This window comes from Ustilago hordei (assembly GCF_900519145.1).
Source record: "Ustilago hordei strain Uho2 genome assembly, contig: UHO2_contig_10, whole genome shotgun sequence".
In the NCBI taxonomy this organism is placed as follows: domain Eukaryota; kingdom Fungi; phylum Basidiomycota; class Ustilaginomycetes; order Ustilaginales; family Ustilaginaceae; genus Ustilago; species Ustilago hordei.
This window is the reverse complement of record NW_024545254.1, coordinates 270,891-287,276: the sequence shown is the minus strand read 5'-3', so window position 1 is coordinate 287,276 and position 16,386 is coordinate 270,891. Positions and strand designations below refer to the sequence as shown.

The 16,386-nt window shown below is 53.3% G+C and overlaps 5 protein-coding genes across 5 annotated transcripts; 3 read left to right on the top strand and 2 right to left on the bottom strand.

Moving 5' to 3' along the window:
* Positions 1-453: 453 nt before the first annotated feature.
* Positions 454-1,332, bottom strand: UHO2_04686 (uncharacterized protein; the record flags this gene model as incomplete). The annotated part of the gene is made up of 1 exon (XM_041554502.1): positions 454-1,332. One exon carries the CDS (start codon positions 1,330-1,332, stop codon positions 454-456), a length of 879 nt encoding a protein of 292 aa, XP_041410436.1.
* Positions 1,333-2,615: 1,283 nt separating this feature from the next.
* On the top strand, positions 2,616-4,370 carry UHO2_04685 (uncharacterized protein; the record flags this gene model as incomplete). The annotated part of the gene is made up of 1 exon (XM_041554501.1): positions 2,616-4,370. One exon carries the CDS (start codon positions 2,616-2,618, stop codon positions 4,368-4,370), a length of 1,755 nt encoding a protein of 584 aa, XP_041410435.1.
* Positions 4,371-4,454: 84 nt separating this feature from the next.
* Positions 4,455-5,669, bottom strand: UHO2_04684 (uncharacterized protein; the record flags this gene model as incomplete). Its single annotated transcript, XM_041554500.1, has 1 exon — positions 4,455-5,669. One exon carries the CDS (start codon positions 5,667-5,669, stop codon positions 4,455-4,457), a length of 1,215 nt encoding a protein of 404 aa, XP_041410434.1.
* Positions 5,670-7,824: 2,155 nt separating this feature from the next.
* UHO2_04683 (uncharacterized protein) lies at positions 7,825-12,741 on the top strand (the record flags this gene model as incomplete). The annotated part of the gene is made up of 1 exon (XM_041554499.1): positions 7,825-12,741. One exon carries the CDS (start codon positions 7,825-7,827, stop codon positions 12,739-12,741), a length of 4,917 nt encoding a protein of 1,638 aa, XP_041410433.1.
* Positions 12,742-13,676: 935 nt separating this feature from the next.
* UHO2_04682 (uncharacterized protein) lies at positions 13,677-15,956 on the top strand (the record flags this gene model as incomplete). Its single annotated transcript, XM_041554498.1, has 1 exon — positions 13,677-15,956. The coding sequence occupies one exon, from the start codon at positions 13,677-13,679 to the stop codon at positions 15,954-15,956; it is 2,280 nt and encodes a 759-aa protein (XP_041410432.1).
* Between the last annotated feature and the right edge of the window lie 430 nt (positions 15,957-16,386).

Here is a 16,386-nt window from a genome sequence, read left to right as displayed (position 1 = left end):
CTCCGTATGTAAACAGAGCTCTAACCATCCGAACTAGACCCAACACCACAACACTTTGCCTTGACATGATCCCGCTCATACAAGCCATCTCTTTCTCCCGAATGGGCATATCTCATGTTCGACCACATACAATCTCGTTGACAACAACAAAGTTCAGACACGTTAGCCAAAAGCGGTTGAAAGGACTACATTACAACAGGTACGAAACGGGAACAAAACAGGCGCGAACGACATCGACGCGCTTCGATTGACTCGAGTGAGTCAGGACATCAAGCCTATCCTCCTCTCCAGAGCGAGAAAGACGGTCATAGGGCATACGACGTGTGCACGAGAGCGGTGGAGGAAACAACAATAGCGGAAGCTACTAATGGAGCCACGCTGGTAAAACCGGAGAGGATAGATGTTGGTACAAGAGTCAAAACGGCGAACGAACCAGAGGCTTGATGAGCTCGTTTAGAGCTCAGGACCACGAGTAGAGTTGTAGATCTCGAGATCGCGCTTGTACTGCTCGAGAGCGTGCAACGCGCGCTGCTCGTAGGGAGCCTTCTGCTCGGGGGCCATCTGCTTCCATCGTTCACCACCACGCTTGCTGAACTCGGTGATGTTGGGGATCACGGTCTCCCTGGCACGCAAGTCGTTGAGGAACTCGAAGAAGGCCGAGTTGGGACGCTTGGGCTTGGCAGGGTCACGAAGGAAAGCGGTACCCTTGATACCCTTTTTCTTCTGCGAAGCAATGTAGGCATTCTGACGCTTGATGTCGTCGGGGGAGAGAGCAGCCTTCCACTCGGCAAGAGCACGCTCGTACTGCTCCTTCTCCTGTTCGTGCTGAGCCTCGTAACGAGCCTTAAGTTGAGGAGCAAGCTGAGCCCACTCGGCACCGACAGCCTTGGCCATCTTAACAATGTCGACGACCTGAGCACCGGTCTTGGGCGAAGTCTTCTGGTACAGAGGCTCACCCTTGAGCTGAGCAACGCGTTCGGACATGTATATCAGGAACGAAGAACGCAAGGTGGGCTTGCTGGCCGAGGGAAGGGGGAGGAGCTTTCCATCGGTACCGCGTGCCTGCCAGGGTTTGAGCTTCTCCTTCTTAGGAGCCTTGGCCTTGGCACCAGCGCGCTTGGTGGTGGTGGTGGCAGCAGCAGCAGCATCGCCGACGACAGCAGAGGTAGCGGAAGCCTTGGATGCGCTGGCCTTAGCCTTGGTGGCGGTGGAAGAAGCGCGCTTCTTGGTCTCCTTGGGTGCGACGGCGGTGGCAAAGTTAGCGGCGGCAACAGGCATGGCGTTACGGACCAGAGCAGGTTGCCCTGGGGCGTTGCGGACGGCTGTCCTCATGATTTGTGGGAGATTGAACATAAAGAAAGCAGTTGGCTCTACCTACTGCGGATGGGAGTAGGGGAAAAAGACCTGCGCGGGGGTGGGGAAGGGATGAGATAGGATCTTATAGCTTAATGAAGAAGAGGCGGCGGGGCAAGAAAGAGAGCTAGGGAGGAGAGGAAGAGAGAGAGAGAGAGAGAGAACAATGCGGGTTGATGGTAAGACTGAAAGTGAGGAGGGGAAGGGAGGGGACTCGAATAGAGCGCGACGAGAGGGTGCCAGGATACCCTGTATCTTTGGAGGAAATGAAAATGTGGCTCCAGCGAGGCAGCAGAGCGCGGAAGAGACTTGAGGCAGCAGACAAGTCTCACCTTGCCTGTTGCTGTTTCTGACGGGCGACACAGGCACTAGGGCAGTGAAGCCAGTCAAATGGAGAGTGGAATTGCAACGCTTGTTTTCGAGAAGGAGAGAGGGCGCCGGTTCAGGGAAGCAGACTGAGAACGGGCCAGGAATGAGGCAGAATTCAGAAGAGGCTGGCCTGGAGCGAGCTGCCAGTAGAACACGTCCAAAATTGCTTCGAAAATTTTGCTTCACTGGGTTGAGAAGGGTTTGCTTGGCTGAACCTCCGACGCAAGACTCTAGTACTCGAGTTCGAGCGACGACAAACTGAGCCGCCCTGCGAAAGAGAAAGAGAGACAAGGCGCAATTGCTGAGCGCAGTTGTGTCAAATCCTAACTCGATCGCGGCACCAGCGCGCGATACTTATCTCTTGCCAGTCACGTGGGGAGCATGGGAAAGTCCAAAATGTGAGGCTCCTGGTCAGTGTCCCTTCCTTTTCGAACTTCTTCCCTCTCTCGCGGCTACGTTTGACCACAAACTGACTGCTCTGGAGTGACACTTTTCAACGAGCCTGCAGAAGGGCAGAGAGAGGCAAATGATCAGAAAGTCCAAAATTCGGTGCCCGGCTCGTGAGACCTCCTCTGCTGGCAAAATTGGACCAAATTAAAAATCGCGGGCCAGAATATTGGGAAAGGGCATGAATCAGAAGATCGCAATTTTTCTGTTTTCTTTTTCTAAACGCGCAAGTGAAGTCGGCCTAACAGTTTTTGGATGCGAATGAGTATCTGATCGGGCAACAGTGGATGTCTATCGGTATCGGGAACGCACCCTTGGACCCTGGCTGAGTTGCATAGCATGAGCCTGGGCAACAAGAACTTTTTCTCTTCCAACGCTCACCTTCCAACCAGCCAGCAACACCCGACGCTCATCTCGCTGTTCGACTTCACTGCCAATGAAAGAGCATGGTGGCAGGATCGAGGAAACGTAGGCGTCCGGATGGACGTCTTGCCTCGCCGCCTCTGGCTCCTTCGCCTCTTCTCACTCGTAATTTGCAGTTGCTACCTGTCGGCCTAACGCAGCTTCCGAACGATGCGCTCTTCCTCTCTCGGCTGAGAAAAGATGTCGATGGTCTACTCAGCGCCTTTGCTGAAGCCTTCTTGCTCTCGATCATCACACATGGAATTCAGACCGGACACCAAGGGCCAACGTCTTTCCTTGGTCCTACATCCAGCTCAGTCTACGAGGGGCAGCACGTAGCATCGCCATTCTCGGTCTTCACCCAAGTCTGGCAGCAAAAGGGGTGGCACTACGCTCAGTTCACCTTTGCAGATCATGCAGACAGTAAACGTGCGGTGGGAAACGCGATCTGTCGAGTCCTGCTCGAGCACCTCACACCCTACGTCGCCGAGCACAATGACAGCAATAATGACGAGGCACCTCTGTCCATCAGCTTCGCAGATCTGAAACAGCTGTTCAAGATCCTGGCTGTACCTTTTGCACTGTACATGTTCTGGGTCACCCAGATCTACCCTACCTCAGGTATCGGCGTCAAACACTGTCGACCAGCACTCGAGCGTATCGCCATCGAACAGGACTACTACGATTGGCTGCTCGAGTTTCCCGAAGCTGTACTCAAGCACTTGCGAGAAGAACAAAGGACACGATCTCAGGCCGAAGCGATCACCGCTGATCTTGCTGAGCTTTTGTGCCGGCTTGCTGGTAAGCCATTTGACGAGCAATCGCTCCCTCAGGCTACGGAGAAGACACAGAAGCCAGCGCCGAAACCTCGCAAAAACGCTTCTAGCAATCCAAGACGCTCAACAAAACCACCAGAACGTCTCGAGCAGAACACAGCCTCAGCGGCAGCGTATCCAGATGGCATCTTTGATATCATACCCTCATCAAAGCTGGGCACGCGGCTTCCGAGAACGTGGCCATCAGTAAAAATAATGTCGACACTGCAAGCAAACAAAGAGTTCGGTCGCGTTGGAAACATCGTTCGCTTCCGTCAGCGCGAGAACGAGGGCGACAATACAGCATCGAGCAGCAGAGCAGGAGAAGGAGCGGGCGAGGTGAAGGAGAAAGTTGCAGGTCTCTCACGAGGTGACGTCGTTCGACTCAAAGCTAGACAGCGTTTGGCTGTTGCTTCTGCAGATCTCTCAAAGCTGCTTCCTCGCACAGCCAGAAACAGCGCTTCGACGTCCGAGCAGGGCGCATCGGGATCAAAGAGGTCAGAACTGATAGCGCAGACTGCACAGCATACTGCTCCAACAACCTCATCATCGCCTAGACGCGGGAGGTACGAAATCGAAACACCAGCTTGGATCAGCAATGCCAAGTATACAGCCAAACTCAAACCTTGGTTGGAAGAGTCGCCTACACTCATGCAGCAGTCTATACAGCGTAGTGCTGATAGTAAGAGGCGATACCAGGCTGCACGGGAGAACGCCATGCCTTCCGAGAGCGTGGGAACAGACTTTGGTGAATGGGTGTTGCAGAAGTTCAGAGAGGAAAGAAAGAAGCGTGCTGATCAACGAGAAATAGGAGAGCAGCAGCGAGAAGATCAAGAGCAAGCGGAGTTGGCAAGAGTCGAACATGAAGGATCGCTCTCTTTAGAGGAGCTGTATCGGCTGGCTGCCGAACGCACCAAGACTGCTGCTGTGCAACAAGGCGAGTTGCTCAAGTCGATAAAGAGTCGGTCGAGTGGCTCCAGATGATAGCCCAGCATCACACTTGTACTTGTAATCAAACGCACACTCCAGTATGATTTGCATTTGTTTCATTGCTTTTGTGCTTGATGCTCACTCTTCGCGATCGCTCGGTACAAGTTTCTTGGGCCACCAATTGGGAATCCATGGTCTCACCATCAACGTTGTCTCGCCGTCCGCCGCTTTTATCGACATTTCCAAGCCATCTTCCTTGCCTGCCTCACTCCATCTTTGTACCTGTTCCAGCCGCAAACACCCCAACCCAACATTGTAGACGCCTGAGGTGAATTTGCCTGCTGCTTTGCCTCTCGCCTGTTTTGCTTCCCCACTTGAGACCGGTTTGGACCTTACCTCTGTGAGATGGTTGGGTAACTGAATGGATCCGGAACGGTCTACCGAGGCGAGGCTGAGGGAAGTAGGTGCGGGTGAACCAGCAAGGTAGAAAGTGAGGGGAAGAAGACGTTTTCGCACAACACCGGTGTGATGGGTTCGAGCGGTGAGCTCTTGGCCGACATAACAGCCTTTTTTGAAGTCTACGCCATTCATGTAGTCCAAATTGTTCTCGAGAGGTAAGGAGGAGCCTTCTGGGAAGTCTAGACTTCCTTCACCAATGCCGTTTAGGATTCGGTGCAAGGTGTATTCTTCCCCCTCTACCACATTTACGCCTCCGAGTGTTAGGTCAGAGTCTGAAGAAAGGACGCCGCGGTATCCTATTGCTGGACACCTGGGGTCTAGCGCCAGCTTCTCGCTGATTGCTTGTGAAGGTTGAGAAGAGGTGGAGGAATGCCAAGCTTGCACCACTTGATGCTGAGCAGAAACGTCGGTGAGCTTGACCTTCGACCGAAGCTTAAACTTCTTGATAAACGCCAGCAACGATGGGAGCGTACGTGAGTCGACATCTAGTAGCCACCGTGGTGAGCCATCCTCGAGAGCTGGCTGAGGATGAATGAAAGCATCGGCAAGCATTCGACCTTGAGGGTTCATGAATCCTGAGTAGACAAGTGCCGGTGAATCAAGGTTGGAGCAAGTCTTGGTGGGATCGAGAGGCTTGACATCGTTTGAGACGAGACCTTGGATGAGTTTGACTGTGTCTCGTCCGCTTGCCTCCAGCACACCTCTGTGGGGGACTTTTGCGATGTTCCATGTGGCGGAATCTGCAGAGGCGGTTGAACGGACGATGGAGGAAGAGCAGAAGCTGCATCGCTGAGCCGCCGCTGGAAGGCGGAGCAGGCGGCGAGTAGAAGATGATGCAGTGGAGCTTGTGCAGGTCAGTACTGGCGTTCGCAAGAGTAGTGTCGTCGAGCTCATCTTCGCTGTCAAGTATTGCGGTGATGGTGAGCGGAACAAGTGCCAGAAGCTCTGAACTGAGTTTTTGGTTGCTTCGCCTCCACTTCGGAAGTCGGGTCGAGGCTTCCGAATCTGGAAACTTGAACATGTAAGCAAAGACGATGTAACAGTGTGATCTTCGACCGAGCTCCTCCGAGATCGGGAGCCTGTTCGAGGCGCAGCCGGCTCAGTCTCAGCTGGTGGGACCATGCGCGACTTAGAGTATGAAAGAGCCTGAACTAACTGAAGAAGAGGACCGTACAGCCGTGAAGACGGCCAATCGTAGACGGCCAATCCTATTCTGCAGCTGCAAGGGGCATGCTTCCAACCAAGGCGGCTATTCATTTTGAGTCCAAGCTCAAGCTCAAGCTCAAGCTCTGATTGATATTGACAGGTCAAGACAAACAAGCTGTCGTCTTGTTGTCAAAAGAGAACATTCAAACGGCGACTGGCGAATTGATATTGTAAGAGGTCTACAAGCGTTGCCGTGCTTTGATTGCGGAGATGCTACAGAGTGACACTTGTATACGATCCTGATCGACGAGTGATAGCTTCTGGACTCTGTCCCCTACCTCTCTGTCTCTGAGCTGCCCTATTTAGACTGTGGCTTGCTTCCTTCCAAAGGTGACTAGTTAGAGTCTGCCTGTCTATGTGAGGATAGCGTGTGCATGCTTTGTGGGCACCAGAGTCTTGCACCTGCATCTGCATCTGCATGTCTCCCTGCCGCTCGATGCCTTCAATCGTACAGAAACTCTCCTGTCTCTGTGCAAGCGTGTAAGTTGATAATGAATGTTCCGAGATCAAACGTCGAACTCAGCCGCTTTTGTATGCCGTCTTGGTTGAGCTTAGCTGGCGATCTTCTTCAACAGGATGATGTGCAACCATCTATGCCGTGGGTGATTCCACTGAAGCCGGCGCTTTGCTGAGTGGATTGGTAGCGCTTGAGTGCTGGATGAAAGGATTGAGATCTCTGTTCAAAGCCAGAACAGACGGTTGCTAAGCGAAGCACTTTCTGCACGCTACTTCCATTCGCCGTAAGTCAATGTCTCTGTCTGCTTCCCCTGTCCTCATGCAACTGTGCCTGTGTGTGTTTGTGGGACCCTCTCGCACGCTTGCAAGACGGTGGCACAGATATCGCAGCAGCCGCCTCGTCTCAGTGGCGACCAACCTTGCGGGTCTCTGATTTGGTGTCCCTTTTCAGCGCTATCCTGAGCTGCCTGCCACTTTGATTGTTGACTCCACCTGCATCGACACTGTTTAAACGTACAAACCCCACGCCCTTGACGCTGACGCTGTCCCTGCTTTTGATTTCCTTTCGCCAGACGCAAGCTGTCGTCGTCGTTATTGTTGTTATTGTTGTTGTTGTCGTCGTCATTGTCATTGTCGTTGTCGTTGTCATTGTCATTGTCATTGTCATTGTCGTTGTCGTTGTTGGTGTCTTCTTTCCTATCTGTCTGTCTGACACTCACTCACCCTCCGTGTGAGCCCGTCGACTTTGCCTTTCCTTTTTCCTTCGCCATCCACACCTTGCGGACCTGCCTCCCTCCCCTGATCCGCAACCCCCCTTTCCTACGGTCCACCTCCTTTTTGCATCCGTTCCTCATCCTCCCTCATTGTCTCTGATCGGCATCTCCTCTCGCCACATATCCTGGCTCTACCGTGATGCTCTTCATCCACAGACCATCTCGCCATTGATCGCGAGCCACCACCATTCTTCCTTCCTCTCACCAAACAACAAACAGACACACACACACACAGGACGAAGCACATCCTCGACCTACATCCTCGCTCTTGATCACTTCCAGACATCCAAACCTACTCCATCTTTAGGTCACTTCTAATCGTCTCCACCACAGGACTTCCCAGATCTTCTCGAACTGCTTTTGGACCCACTTACTCTATCATTCTGGCACAACCGCCACCTTTCATTTGCTCCATCTCTAGCCGTGTCGGATCATCGGAACCATCAAGCATTGTGTCCCATCTTGACATCACGACCATTGCTGTTGCAACTCTATATCCGCAGGGCTGCTCAATCTCAGCTAAGCTTCGCCACGATTCTAGCTGCACGGTAGCACGTCCAACTCCAGTGCTATCTTCTCGGGAGCTTGTTTGACGCTCATCCATCTCTCGAGGCATGACCGTGTCCTACGTCCGATCTCCTAGCTTTTTCAGTCACAACACTTTCACCGATCTCAACCAAGCTTCGCCACAGCACTCTCCGCTCGCCTCTTGCGCATCTCTCGATCCCACAACATCTCCTGTCGTTGGCTTCTCGTCTCCACGCTCCGCTTCGCGTGCTTTCGGCACCCCTAGCCCAGCTGCGGGCTCATCTTCAAGTCCACACAAGCAGCAGCTGCTCGCCTCTTCAGCATCAGCTCCCATTCCTCTAGCCCAGCTGGCCGAAGCTAACAGCATCGTTGTCCCCAACGATTGCATGGAAGCTGGCCTCAGCCTGAGACCAAGTCCACTACTACTCAGCCACGACTTTGAGTCTGAGCCACATACATCCGACACCGAAGGTCCACGCACCTCATACGACTCTGATCCTCTCGAAGACCTCGAATCGTCCAACTCTCGCTATCAATCTCTTCTCACCGGCGACATCGATCTCGACCGTTTCGTTTATCGACGTCCCTACGTCGACCGTGCTTTCTATCATTCTAATCGTCGAAGTCAGCTCATCTTTGAACAAAAAATTTATCAACAACGCTCCAGCGCACAATCCCAACAGGACGCAGCACAGACGGCTTCGACTTCTACCTCACCAACTCGACAGCTCAAAGCAAGACGTCCAGGTACTGCACCCCAACGAGCTTCTCCATCCGCACACACACCAGGGTCTGCTCCTGGACGCCTCGACTTTGCAAGCAGAGGCCTCGTGACAACTTCCAGTGGACTTCGAGAGCTCACAACCGGTGCATCAGCACAACGTGCCTCCAACAGAGCTTCCTGGATCCGTCGCACTCGCGAGTTTGAGGCTCTGAGCGACTCGCACCATCACAGTAACACATCCACCGCTCTAGAACCAGCAGCATCGATTGCAGCCTCGATTGCAGCCTCGCGCCGTCACAGTAGCTTCTTGGCTGGCGACTTTCGATCCGCCACCTTGATGCCTGTCCTTGCAAGCAACAGCTTCGATCCACACTTGTACCGCGCCAACAAACGCCGGAGCGGTATCTTTGACAAGCCAGCAAAGGCATCATCTACATCCAACCTTTCCACATCCCCAGTCCTCGTGGCGGCCTCTGCTTTGGCGGGTGCCAAATCGTCCAAACGCAACTCGATGCTTTCCACCGACTCTTCAGCGACGTCCTCGTCAAAGGGCGGTCGTCGCTCGATCGAGAATGCCGAGTTTGAAGGCGACGATGCACATCAGCAAGCACAGAGCTCTGTTTCGTCAGGATGCGGTCATGATGACACTCCAGCAACCAAGTCTGCAACATGGAAGGCTGATACCGATAGGGTTGGTCAAGACAAAGTTGCGGAAGTCTTCACTACTCCAAGAACGAGTGCAGATCACGATACGGCTACCGATTCCAAGCTTGTCGAGTCAGTCAAGGTACCTGTCACCGTCGTCGATGAGACTTTGCTCACAAAACCACTTCCCGACCCACCGTCACAGGACAATAGCCTGCTCACCACGCCCACCGAACTGGAAGCACCATTGGAAGCTAGCACCGACTCTGCTACAGACCCTGAGCTCGTTGCTGCGCCCGCTACTTCATCCGCGATTCTTAGCCCAGTCCAGACTGCTGTGCTCCCACCAACGCCCACAGCGCCCGAGTGGACACCATCAGCAATCGACCCGGTTTCTCCAACTAGCAGCCCAGTGAAAACCTTCCGGTCTTTGAACACCGACGGATTTCGTCGCAACTCTCAGGCTTCGCTTGAAGTTCGTTCGCCAGGCAACCCTGCCAGTCCTTTCAGCACGCTTGCTAATCCCAGTGGCAAAGCAAATGGTAACAATCACCTGCTCGCATCTGCCAGCAGGCGCGACAGCTCTGCTTCCATCGCCTCTGCCGCCAGTTCGACCTCGACATATCGTATCCGAACAAAGCATGTGCCTTCTGATGCTGACGAATTGTCCCCTCAAGACTCGCCAGCTACGCAGGATGTTCCGTTGCCAGAGGTCAGCACCTACAGCAACGCTGAGAAGGACGATGTGTGCACTGTTCGGCACACGCGTACTCCCAGTGGCTCGGACTTTATGCGAACAGCCCAAGAGGCTGCATCGGCTCATATGCTCGCCAACGACAAGCGTCCTAGCACTGCAGTCTTTTCCACCGCCACCTCAGATCAGGAAGGGCTTGCTGTCGGAAGGCAGCTTCATGGCAGCGCATCGACCCGCGATTTTTCGACCAACAACACTTTGGGTCTCGGTACTCCACCTTCTACAGCAGAAGGAGCTGCACCGACCACTGCGGAATCCCGTACGCCTTCGCGAGCGACGATCAAGAGGCCTACAACAGCGCCTGTCAGTTCTGCAAGCCAGTTCCGCTCAGCGGACGATGCTGCCAACAATGCAATGATGGAGGTAGAAGGCATGCAATTCGTCCTTGGCAAGCAAGAAAGGAAGGGCAAGGCTCCTCAGGAAGCCACTTCGCCTTCGATCCCCAACGCCGTTCGATTCATACAGGATCAGCGAGTTGGTAGCAACAGTGGCGAAACTGCTAGCCCCAGCAAGCGTGATTCTCTGTTGGACAAGCGCAAGTCGGCCAGCATCAAGGACTCGACTCGCTCCGATGGCGCTAGTGCAAAGACGTCCAGTCTCAACGCATCATCAGGACGCAGTGGAGCAGGAGGAGAAGCAGCAGGAATCAACTCAGCTGGCGGTTGGGGTCTGGAGCAAGAGCTCAAGATCGTGGATAGAGTTAGGGATCCGCAGGGCAGTGCTGAGCCCAAGCCACGACCGGCCTCAATGGATAAGAGCAAGAAGTCACAGGAAGCTTCAGCTGCCAAAGCCCAGCTTAAGAACAGCATGCTCATGAACATCATCAACGAGGACGAGTCGGACGAGGTCAAGGCTGCTGCCCGCGAAGCTGGTATCCCAGAAGGCTCGTACGCCATTCACCCTCCCTCGATGCTGCAGATCTTTGAAGCATCACAGTGCCTCGTCTACAACCAGAAGGGCGAGGAAGTCATCTTTGGCGATCTGTTCAAGAAGCGACGTACGCTGGTCTGTTTCCTTCGACATTGGTGGTGTGGTTTCTGCCAACAGTTTGCCAGGTCGATCCGCAACATTGACCCATTGCCGCTAAAGAAAGCCAACCTGGACTTCATCATTGTTGGTCAGGGTGACTGGCATGTGATCAAGGCGTATCGAGAGGTGATGCAGGTGCCCTATCCAATGTTTGCTGATCCCAAGCGAAACATCTACAGGGCTCTTGGCATGACGCTTCGAACCAACGATGCGAGCCCTGTTTGCGCTCGACCCGACTATGCGAACATGGGCATGACCAAGGGTATCTTGGTTGCTATCAAGAAGGGTCTGTTCGACATGCCCATTCGCAATCCCGGTGACATGAAGCTGCTCGGAGGAGATTTCATCCTTGGACCTGGTCTGCAATGCTCATTCACCCACCGCATGACTACGGCAGATGGACATATGGATATCCCTCGAATTCTAGCCCAAGCCGGTTGCGATCTGTCGCTCAGGACGCCTAAACCCAAGATGACCGTCGATGAGAAGGATGCACGAGCAGCCATGTTGGCGGGTGGAAACCAGAACCGCCCTCGTTCGCTCGGTCGATCGCGAGGAAAGAAGTCGAACAAGCCCGACCCGGCCATGTTGGATCAAAGCCTTGGTAGCGCCAATGGTCACTCAGCAACTGGCGCAAACGGCACTGGCAGCACAAACTCGCGCTCCAACCGTCTTAGCTTGTGGGGCCGCTTCCCAGGTCGATTCAGCATATCACAGGTCTCGTTGCCTACATCCGGATCGGTTGTGGATCTCAACGCCGACTTTGTACCTTCTCGAAGGCTCAGCGCTGGACCGCGATCGGCTTCCGCAATGCGTAAGATCTCGTACGATGGACGTGTGCGCGACTCTTTCGAGACACAGCAGACGGATATCGAGTTCGAATCGCGTGCTACTTCGATTGATACACGTTGGCGTCCTAGTGATGTTTCGGCATCTACAGGGTTGAGCTCACTACACAAAGCCCAGTCAATGTCGGAGCTTCGGAGGAGGTTCGAGATGAGCTCGATGAGCAGCTTGGGTGGGTTCAGGAACAGGAACCGTCAGGAACCTTCGGCTGCAAAGCTGTCGCTCGAGAGTCATCTGGCTATGCCAGGTAGTGGTGGCAGGAACGACTTGCGTCACAGTGCCTCGAGCACGTCGCTTTGTGGAGCCAAGGCCAATGCAAATGGCAACGACGGGGCAAGTGGTGCTGCTACAGCGACGCAGCAGTCGACGTCTGCTCAGAACGGTTCAAAGCCTTTGTCCGTCTTCCGCAACAATGTCATCTCTCGATCCAACGGTGTCACTTCGCCCGCACCCGCTGGATTGGACATCGCTGCTGCTGGTGAAGAGTCGACAGATGGGGCAATCAATGCTACCGCCGGAGACAAGACGATGGTGGAGGACGACACAAACAAGGTAACGGCACCACCCAAGTCCATGGCAGAGCTGGCCGCACCAGGGAGCTTCCTGATGGACCTCGATGTGTACGACTCGATCTTTCGCCAGCCTTCACAAAAGAACCCTACCAACGGCAAACAAAACTTCTGCTCAGTCAACGCCGGTCTCTTCCCCAGCGCATTCAGCGACAGCAGCTTCACCGAAGAAGCAGCTGATGCAGACAGTGACACTGATCCTTCGATGTCAGCAACTCAATCTCCTGTTCGATCGCAACGCACCTCTGCCAGCAACAGCTTTTACAGCTTCAAGACGTTCCATGGCAAGAAGTTCCGTGGCAAGACGTTCCGTGGCAAGACGAACCTCGAGCATTTGCCTGAAGAGGCTGATGAGGAGGAAAGTGATGCTGATGATGAGGAAGAGGAGAATGATGAGCCAATTCAGTTTGAAGATGGTCGATCTGGGCTCTCCTGAGAAGAACTGATGCTTCTTTTGTACCTTCGCTCTCTTTTGCACACTTTAGTGATTTCGCTCGTTTTAATCTGACCCATTGCCACACAGAGATATGCTGCAGCTGACTGTGTGATCTGTGTACTGAGTGTCGGAGAATGATGGTCGAAGCCGGTTCCGTAGGTAGGCGATCTGGAAGGACGTCATACACAAAAGTGTTGGTCTCGGTTGTGCAGCCCAACTAGGGTCAAGTCAAAGTCTCATATGAGACAGCGCAATTGATGCACAAGGTGCATATGGACCCCGTCTCGGCGTTTTGGTTGCATGTACGCTGCTGCACATAAAATCTAGTTCTCGTCTGTTTGAAGGTCCAAGCATGCTGCTGAACAGAGAGGGCAAGGAGAAGAGGAGAAGAGGGAAGGCGTGAAAGAGTGAAGCCACGCACAGCCCCTTTTGATGCAACATGCAGTGGTTTGCAGGTGTTTGATGGCAAACGTTGAAGTGGTTGTTTGACGTGGGGTGGGTTGGTGGTGGTGGTGTAGGTATGCTTTGCTTTCTTATCTGTAGCGCTGTGATCTTGTGTGCTAGAAAGCTGATGAAAGACACTTAGCTTCGTTCTCAGGAGGCCCCACCACACCATCTGCTCACCACTGTCGACGACGCTTCTGGCCCACCGTCATTCAGCATCCACAGTTGATCACCATAGATCGGCACCTTAGTCCAAGTGTCTTCCCGTCTCTCATCTAAAAGCACAGCGGGCGGTCATCTGTATTCAGTACATCCGAGTGCATTCAGGCAAGTGTTCCGTGTTCTTCGATCGAATCCGAAGCGACTCAGCCTTGACCTGGCCTCTCCTTCCCTCACCATCACCTTGTACGATCATCATCCTCCGCTCTGGAGTACAGCAGCAGCTCGCGTTCCCGTCAATAGCGACATAGCACTACTCGTCCATAACCACCATGTCGAGCTACCACCGCCCGTTCAGGGGCCAGAACGAGCCGTCCTCAGCCAACTCACCAACACAAGATGAACAACAAGAAGAAATCATCGATCCCAATCTCTACGGTCCCTTTGGCCATCGCTACCGCGACAGCTCCATCGATCCGATCCACCAACACCCGCATGTGGCTTCCGACGCCTCCGCTACTGGTTGGCACCAAGTCGAGACCTCCGAACAGCATCGTCAGCACAGCCAATTCACCGTCCCAGATCTACCCTATCAGTCTCACGAAACAGCCATTCCACTGCGACCTATCGAGACAAACCACTCCAGCACTAGCTTTATCACCAACGCTGCGCCCATGTCAATCGACTACACCCAAGACAGCCGATACACAGTCCAGTCCGAAAATTACCCTCTACCTCAACCCAGCATCGACTCAGCCAACCGGCAATCGCATCTCCGTCGCCGCTCAAAAGGCCAGAACCACTACCGACCTTTATCCCAGCCCTATACCCACGCCCGAGCCGGCTCCCTCTTCGACCTCGTCCACGGTCGTGATAGATCTAAATCCTCCCATCTTTCCACTACAGCCGCGAAACCGCACATCGAAGTGCACGGCGAAGACGTACCCATCACTTTCCGTCACTTGCTCAAACGCCCTATTATCCGACAGTGGCTGCATGGTAACAAGCTCTATCGCGAAAAGGATGAGAGGAAACCATCGCAGTTTGAGCTAGTCTTCGACCTCATTTTCGTTGCGGTGGTGAATGGATTAGGTCATGCAACAGCGGAAAGCAATACGGCGATCAATGTGTTGAAGTTCGTTTTGAGCTTCTGGCCTTGTTTCTCGATCTGGACGGATGTGAGGTTGTTTTTGAACACGAGTGGATCGGATGATATGTTGGAGAGGCTGTTGTTGTTGGGTTGGATGATACTTTTGGGTGGATACTGTGCAAATGTTTCAGGGGTGGAAATTGTGAAGGCTACACCGGAGTTGTTGGTTCAACTGCATAATGAAGAGTTGGCGGGCGATGCTCCGGCGCAGACGGAAGCACATGGGATTGTTGCTGAACTGGAGCAGATCTTTCGTCGTGCGGCTTCCACCAGCAGCGGTGCAGACGGGCCTGAGGTGAAGCTAGCAGTGCCCGCTTTCGGGCCGTACTGGTTCGCCGCTGGGTACGATAGAGCGATCCATGCTGCTGTAGCCTTCTTCTTAGTGGCAAAGCTCTGGAGGCTGGGTATCTATGTCTACTACGGTTTCTGTCTTCCCAAGTTCCGTAAAGCGCTCTGGTCCAATGCATTAGCAATGACGGTGATCACCGCTATATATATTCCGATCACACTCATCAGCCAGCCTTGGCTCATCGTCACCCTCATGTCCACAGGCATCTTGGTCGAAATTGCACGCCCCTACATTGTTGCGGCAGCAATAAAGCTCTTCCATGGGCGCCAAAAACGGACGGGAAACCACATGTTTATCCCCGCACAATCTCACGAGCATTCCATTGAGCGCTACATCCTCTTCGTGATCCTCATCGTGGGAGAGTCGATCATCAGCAGCACTTTCATCGCTCGGCCTGGCGATTTCGGTATCAATGCAGAGTTCGGTCGTGCAGCCCTAGGAATCACGATCAGTGTGTTCGTTATTTGGATCTATTACGATGCAGATGGAAGTCGAGTCTACCAGCATGCTCTCCGTCGAAACTCGTTTACGAGCATTACCTTCTGCCATATCCACTATCCACTCACAGCCTCACTCGTCCTGATGGCGGCGTCACTCTCCTCCCTCATCTCGAACGAAGAAATCAAGGGCGGATACGTGTGGTATTTCGGCGGCTCCTTATCCTGTGTCCTTCTCTGTCTTGCCCTTATCGGGTGTATGCACCGGAATCTCGACCTACACGGCTCAACACTCGTTCCTCGCTGGTGCCGTATCGGAGTCCGGTTCCTAGCAAGTATCGGATTCGGCCTTCTCCCACTCAAGAAGGACTGGAACTCACTCGATCTGATGGGTGTAGTTGCAGGGTCCCTTGTGGCACTAGTATTCTTCGAAACAATCGGCAAGATAGGCGCGGTTGGAAGAGTCTATGATGCGGAGAAGACGATGGAACTGTTTGCAGGAATGGATGCGAAAGGAGAAAAGAACTTGAGGTTGGATAAGAAAGCCAGTTGGCATCCATTTGATGATTTGACCGCTGGCGAGAGAGGAGAGGAGGATGTTGGGATCGAGTCCGAGATAGGACATTTGGAAGAGAAGGATTTGACACATGGTCAGAGGTGGGCTTATGCTGCCTAAGCTCTGGTGTGAGCATTATGGAGGAGGTTTTTGGGTCTCGGTTTGGGGCCCTATCCCTATTGAAGGGCAGACACTTTTGTTTCTATAGCATACATATACACTCGTTTTAATCTTGTCTTTGTCGCATCTTGCGTTTTCAATTCAGTCTTTCTAGCATCATATGAGGTTATGATGGCCTCTGAGAGGTTGTGTTGCTAGCGTCGCCATGTGTTGGGAAGCAACCGAAGGCCATGTGTAAGGTTTGACCCGACAAGAAGGTGGAGTCCCAATTCCCGACTCCCGAGGAAAATTTTCACTTTTTTTTTTTTTTTTTTCTTTTTTTTTTTTTTTTGGCAGAAGACGCTCACGTCAGAAGAACGTGAGCATTTCTTCTTGCTCTTCTCTACCTCTCCTTCTTATTCACCCCTCGCCTCACTTCCCCCTCATTGCC